At 34.5% G+C, this 7,705-nt stretch overlaps 1 protein-coding gene across 1 annotated transcript; it reads right to left on the bottom strand.

Moving 5' to 3' along the window:
• Positions 1–689: 689 nt before the first annotated feature.
• Positions 690–6,012, bottom strand: LOC118029092 (TMV resistance protein N-like). The gene is made up of 7 exons (XM_073410458.1): positions 5,893–6,012; positions 5,139–5,631; positions 3,877–4,984; positions 3,474–3,749; positions 2,715–3,371; positions 1,731–2,435; positions 690–1,635 (listed from the first exon to the last, which is right to left on the bottom strand). Exons 1-7 carry the CDS (start codon positions 6,002–6,004, stop codon positions 898–900), a joined length of 4,089 nt encoding a protein of 1,362 aa, XP_073266559.1. The 5' UTR covers positions 6,005–6,012; the 3' UTR covers positions 690–897.
• Between the last annotated feature and the right edge of the window lie 1,693 nt (positions 6,013–7,705).

Genomic DNA, 7,705 nt, shown 5'->3' with positions numbered 1-7,705 from the left:
CAAATTTGTTGAGTTACTTCTCTTGGGTATTCTTTTGCTACCTGCAGTGAGTATTCTTCGGAATCATCTTCAGATAACGATGAACACATTGAACAATAACAGTACTTTTGGGATTTTAAATGATGGTTCTGAAATTACCTTTATGTCAAGGGGATACAATTCTTCTTCCATCTGACAGTAGTGGAGAAAAACTAGCCAAACTAGCCAGCAAGTTTTTGAAACAGAAGTAGCACCATTAAAACACAGAAAGCTAGAGCTGAACCTATTTTCAATGTAAAAAACAAAAAAAGCAGTTTAATTTGTATCTAATGGTAAATTCAATAACAGAAAAGATGTAGATGGAGCAGCAAATGACACAAGAAGTTATCGAAATTCCAAACCATACCTCAGTGTGTTAATATATTGTCGTTCTATACACAATGAACAACATTGATGTTTCCTTATGCTTACTCTTTGTGTTTGCTCACTAATACATGACAAGTAATTGGATCCATGAATTCTTTTTTAAATTAATAGTACAATTACGAAGAAAACATACTCTTCTTTAACCCTTCATAACAAATAAAAATTTATCTATTATAAGACTAAATTTTAAAATATTTTATTCCATAAAGATATTAAATAAATTCTTTAATCAATAGTAATAAATAATATTCTAAAATTTGATCCATAATGTGTTTATGTCTAAATATCATAGTCTTTTAAATAAATTCACAACATTATAATTTATCTATAAAAAACTTCATAACTTGTCTAAAATATTATCTATCTAACAAGAAACAAGACTTCAAAATTAAAAATAAGTCAACCTTTGATTTGGTTGATTTTACAAAACAAGCTGATAATATCATAGCTAAGTGGCATAAAATGGGGAGTTTTCTTAAACCAATCCTTCGACTAACTGAGATCATTAGGTGAAAATTTTTGCATGATCCAGATTTTCCATAGGCTGAACCCCCGAATCAAAAAAGCTTTCCACTGCTGCCTTGTAGAAAATCTCATTGAACCATGACGGGGATGATGAAGCAGATGATATGGTGGCGAAGGTATCGTTCTATCGCTTTCAACTTCGGACTTTTGGTTGTCAATCTTATGATCCGACGATCTTGACCCTTCAAATGAAGTCTCGTAGTAGTCAATGTCATGATCCCCCTCTGAACCTTCAAATGAAGTCTCGTAGTTGTCAAGGTCATGATTCATCCGTAGCATTGCACCGTCAAAGCTCCATCCAGATGGTGTCTCTATCACATGGATCCCACATCGTACTACTTCACTGTTTTCGGATCGCAATATCAAATGTAGTTCCAATCCATCATCTCCACAGTATTTTTCCATTGCCATCTCAGGTTTACTTATGATCATTACCCACCTACGACGGAAATAGGGTCTTGCATGTGTAGCTTCGAACAATGGAATACCGTTTCTTTTATTTTTTATAATAGCCTTGTATTCTTGATACCCACCACCACCTGAACAAACAACCCAAATGAGCAAGCCTTCGAAATCTGGAGGTATATGAAATGATAATGAACACCCTTCTCCATGGAACCAATCTTGAAAGTCATAATAATCATAGGGAACCATAAGAGCCTTGAAGGGAGTATCATACTCGTCACAATGATAAACGAAGATTTTCTGCATAAGTATCAAATTCAAGGAATGCTGAGATTTTAGACACTGATTAATATATATATATATATATATGCAAGAGGGACAGGACTAGCTAGTACCTCAAGAAGCCGATCCTTGGCACGTTTTGATAAATTACTCAGACCTTGCTTGCCGTCAATCTCAATGAAATTGTAAAGCGTATATTGAGACAGATATGGTGGTGCAGGTATTACTACTCTATCTCTTCCAACTTCAGACTCATGATCCCACTCTGACCCTTCAAATGAATCTGTCTTTTCAACTATCACATGGATCCCACATTCAAACACTTCAGCGTCTTCTCCCATATAAAGTCCCACGCACAGTTCCAATTCCTCATCTTCACAATATTCTTCCATTGCCATCTCACTTTTACTTGTGTATGTCATCAAATTGCTAGCGGCCGTTCCAATCCCATCGCCCAGAAGTTCCACGCACAGTTCCAATTCCTCATCTCCAGAATATTCTTTCATTGCCATCTCACTTATACTTATGTATCTCAACCAACTTCTACATCTTCTGGCGTATACCGTTGCTTCAAACAATTGAATACCGTTGCTTTTATTTTTTATACATAATTTGGCGGTACAAATAAGACCTATCAAGCGTTGACAGACAACCCCAATGACCAAGCCTTGGAAAACTGGAGGTACATGAAATGATAATGAAGTTCCTTTTCCACGGTAGCTGAACCAATTTGGAATCATAGTGAACTTATCTCTGTGGCTGAACGTATAACAGCGATTGAAGACAATTTGATACCCGTAACCACCGTAGCACAGTGCCTGTGTGTATATATATATATATATATTGATATTGATTTCAAGGAATGCTGAATATTAGACATCAAATATGCCAATTGTGTGCTTATTTGTGTACAAGAGAGACAAAAATAGTACCTCAACAAGACTTTTCTTATAATTATTTGATGACTTGTACCAGGGAACAGAGCGCATAATCCACCCATGATTACTTAGACCTTCCATGCCTTGAAGCTCCATTAAATCCGGACATCTAAACAGATCCAGATTTAGATATTTTTTTGCTTGGATTGGTAGTCTTACCCATTGCATTGATTTGCAACGAACTGTATTCAAACGTTCTAAATTTGAGGGAAGCTCTGGGATTGATACAAGATTTCTGCAATCATCAACTATCAAAAGCCGCAGCTTAGAAAGGATGCCGATGCCAGAAGGCAAACTGAAGAAATTGTTTCCTGATAGATCTAACTCTTCAAGAGAGGACAAACCTCCAAAATCAACAGAATTAGTTGCGCATTCAGACAAACCATAACCAACAAGTTTTAGCTTTTTCAATACTCTCCAAACAGTGAAAGTTGGAGTTAGCAAAGTTGAAATCCAAGAAGAATTTGGTGAAGGCTGATATGGTAAGTTCCAGTTGCAGTAACCGCGCAATGACAACTTCCTCACACACTTTAAATGTCCAACTGAAGAGAGAAATTGCTCGTTGTTAATTCCATCTGCTAGAAGCTTAGTGAAGGACTCGATATCACCTATGCACTCCGGCAGCTCCTTAAGTTGTGAGCACCCTGAAATATTCAAACACACAAGAGACTTTGAATGTCCAATAGATTCATCTACCTCAACTAAACTTGAGCAACCTTCAAGCAGTAGTTTCTCTAGTCTTGAACTGTGCAAATTTGATGTTTTTACAAGGTTCTTTGAATAACTGACATCAAGGATCTTTAATTTATTGAGAATCTGTCAGAGCAGTGAGGAAAATAATTAACAAGTACTCATCAAAAGTTGTAAATATAAATTACATAACAAACATCTTTTTGGGCATTTTGGTATGTTTCACACCTTTTTTTCCTTCCATAATTCTCTGATGTTACTGTACTTCATATCAATAACAAAGACGTAATCCAGTGCAAAATCGGATGGCAAAAATCTCAAAGTACATTCAAGCCAACAAATCCACGTCAACACTTTAGAAAGCCGTTCGAAAGATCCGGTGAGATCTACTCCGTTGATTTGCAGTAATTTTAAATCTTCCATATTTGTAAATGATCTTGTGCTTAGTGATTTGTCTTCTGATCTTGTCACATCTAGTGTAAGGCCTTTTACAAAATCTGTTCCCTAAAAAAAAGCAAAAAAAGAAAAAAAATTAAAAATCAATAGAATTTTCATATGATTGTTTGTAATAAGTTTGACAATAGAGATACACATGAATGTACTTTTCTGTACGTATGCATTGAATTCTTACCATCTGCATCTTGAGTACTTTCCACGCATCCTCTTGACTCCAAATTCTGCTCCTTTGTGCAGGATTTTCAGGTGACTCATCCTTAACGATCCCCCTTCCCATCTCTTGTAATAGATCATGCATGCTTATCGTTCCAGAATCATCAACTTTAATTAGAGACCTTTCAATGAGAGTTCCGAAATCATCTTCTGGATTGCAACCATAACGTCCTTCTAGCACTTCTGCTACGTATTCTTTCTTTCTACCAATAAAGAAGCATGAAATATCAAGAAATGTATTCTTTAGATTAGGGGCTTTTAGTGAGTCAAAACTTATTCTAAGCCTTTCTTGAATAGCATGCTCTGGAATTCTTCTCAATCTGTCAATTACAGATTCCCATCTAGCTTGGTTTTTCCCAATCAAACAAGAACCTAAGACCTCAAGAGCTAAGGGAAGTCCTCCACAGTATTCAACTACATCATTAGAAAGCTCAACATAATCTTTTGCTGGCTTGGTGTCCCTAAACGCATGCTGACAAAATAGTTGAAGGGAGTCACCCCGGTGTAATTCTTGAACCTGGTATCTTTGATCAGCTTCAAGAAGTAAGCGCTCATCTCTAGTTGTAATTATCACCCTGCTTCCGGGACCAAACCAGCTTCGCTCTCCCATCAAAGCATTTAATTGGTCCAGATGATCCACATCATCAACAACAACAAGAACTCTTTTGCGGCAGAGGCGTTCTTTAATCAGAACCTTTCCTCTATCAACATTATTGATCTTCTCAGTATTTTGTCTTAAAATATCATGAAGTAGTTGTTGTTGTAAAAGAACCAAATCATTAGGTTCTGATTTTTCTTTGACATTCAAAAGAAAAGAGATTCCCTCGAATCCATATCCAAAGCCATAGCAGAGTTGATTAAATACAACTTTTGCTATAGTCGTCTTTCCTATTCCTGGCATCCCATGTAAGCCCACAATGCTTACATCATCTGCTGCAGTGCTTAGGAAGTGAAAAATATTGTGAGCAAGCGGATCAATACCTACTAGGTGCTTAGGAACATGTAAGTACTTGGGGTCCAATTTAGTCAGCACATCCTTGATAATGTCTTGGATAAATTTTGCTTCACGCCTGTTCATGGACAAAAGCAAGTCATTAGTCATTAATAGCGAGACAATTAAGTATGTTCAAAAAGTATTTTATTGTTTCACATTGTAAAATAGGTAATGTATAATGACTCCATATATAAATGTGTGTAAGTGAATCTTATAGAGAAAAGGCATACCCATTTTCCGTATCTTTGAGATTCCAACCAGATAGATTTCCTGCCTCTTCAAGAGCTTCTCTCCACTCCTTCACCTTCTCTTCAGAACGTTGTTCATGCTTAACAAATGCTTCTGCAAAACTGCCGGTCTGTTTTCTCACATCTGAAGGATCGATGTCATAGAATATAGGAAGAGCAATTTGACCAGTTTTCCTATATTTACACTTTAGAATCTCCACAAGTTCATCAAGACACCATCTAGAAGAAGCATATCCTTTTGAGAAGACCACTATAGATATCTTTGATTCTTGAATTGCCTCGAGAAGATGTTGGGAGATTTCTTTTCCTCTAGGAAGTTCATCATCATCTCGAAAAGTGTGGATTCCTGCTTGGACTAAGGCAGTATATAGATGATCTGTAAATGTCTTGCGAGTATCTTCTCCTCTAAAACTCAAAAAGACATCATAGGCCCCTTGTGGTCTAGATCGAGAAGAATCTGGCTCTGTCATGGCATCTGCAGAAATTAAGGCACGATTAATTAATTAGCAATGAAGCGATTGCAGGAGGTATCTGCTATCTTGCAATTATAACTAGTAAGGGATACATGTGAAGTGATCATCAAAGACAACACATATATATGAATGTGCTGAGTAGGAATTTCAACGCAATTACTATTAGAGAGTAAGCTAAGAAAATCATTCATTCATTGAGTTTCACCTAATACTTCAAGTTTAAGAACCAGAGAGCATAAAACAATAGCATTTAAAAAGCTTACTGAGGTCAGCTTTTCTTCTCTTTCGCGAGGATGAACCATTTTCTTCATCTTTGGATTGTTTGCGTTTTTCTTTCGGCATTCTAAAATAGAATGATCTTGTTCTAGAAGACATGTAAGGAATTCTTTGTGTTCATATTTTATTGAATTCTAAACTCATCAATGATGTCTATCTGAACATAAAGCTTTCAAATTATTGTTATGAGTGAAGACATGAAATTAAAACAAGAAAGAAGCAAAGAAGAGGCATAAGCTATAACAAAGGGTTGGTTGGATTCCACAAGCTATGAAATTGCAGCAATCGGGAACGGTAATTTATTTCAACTACCCAAACATATTTTTCAATTTGTTTTTCAATTTACATGTAGTTTCAAAGAAGCAAAGAAGGGTTATATACTAGCAAAAACATGACAGCATAAAATCCCATGTAGCAATTATCTTGTTTCACAATCTTATGTAAGACTAAATGCATTCATGCAATCAGAAGCAACAATCGCAAAGGTTACCTCAATATGGTGTTTGAGTTATTCGGATTCCACCGACCTGGCGACTTTAAAGATCAAATTGCAGCTCTCAGAAAGGACTGAAGGATAGTTGAGGCAATATTGTGTCGGAGAAAGAATGTAAATGCTTTCTTGCAAATTATTAGCAATATATGCAATAATTATCAAAGATGAAGCGTAACATATATAGGAAATTTCTTTAGCAGCGTGTTATCAAAGGTAATTAATTTCCTGGTTGTTGCTGATTGATTATAGGTGTTGGAATAATGTTGCTGAGGAATAATTGTACTGGAAAAAGAGGAAGGAAATTTCTCTAGCCGCGTATTTCATTGTTCTTTTTTTCAAAAGTAGCCGCGTATCTCGTTCTTCTTTTTTTCAAATGAAGAGATGACAGAATTACATTGTGTCTATCACCATTGATTACAAAAGCAAGTATCTCTCAGCCCTACTATTTGGTTTGTGGGTCCAATCTGATACTTGTTAATGTAAATATTTTATAATCATTATATTAATTTTATTCATTCAAATATATTTATTATTAAAAAAACATCTTTTTATCTTTAACATTTATTGATGTTTGATTAACGAGTCTATAGTAAAAATAAAATTTTTGAGATAAAAATATTTTTTAATGAAAATTATAAAGTAATTATAATTATAACATTTTATTTATATAAAAACGGTATTCCTAAATGTTATTAGTTAATGCTCTATTAATAAAGGACATTAATTAGAGTTGTTAAGACTATTTTAAATTATATATGTTCTTTCTTTTGTGAAAAAGAAACATTTGTTCTCACAAGTTAATGTATAGAGAAAATCTAGATCTAATTATATGTAGATGCGTGTCAGATAACATATTCATTAAATTACATTGCATAAGAATTTCATATAGATAAATATCAGTGTTTATGGAAAGGCTCGTACAGTAGCTGTGTAAGTATTGATAATTAAACTTAAGATCACTAGGTTATTTTATATATGAAATGTTATGTTTTGATTCTGGTTGTACGTTGTTTTAATCAATAGTAATAAATATGTAAATATTGGCTATAACATGAACTATATATGAATTATTATTATATCCAATTATTGTTATGAGTTTCACATGTTCTCAAATAATATTTAATATGAAATCTTTGCGTAAGGTGGAATAAGATTTGAAAAAAGTTTTAAATCTTATTTAAAGAATCAATTTCTATGTTGTTGAGACCATACATGATTTGACAGGGCACACACATTTCATACTCAAATGTCTAAATCGTAGCATTATAGGTAAATGGATAATAATTACACTAAGAATCTGATCACTA

The sequence above is a fragment of the Populus alba genome, chromosome 7 (genome assembly GCF_005239225.2).
Source record: "Populus alba chromosome 7, ASM523922v2, whole genome shotgun sequence".
Classification (NCBI taxonomy): domain Eukaryota; kingdom Viridiplantae; phylum Streptophyta; class Magnoliopsida; order Malpighiales; family Salicaceae; genus Populus; species Populus alba.
Note: the sequence above shows the minus strand (reverse complement) of the source record. Positions and strands in the feature narration are given on the sequence as shown.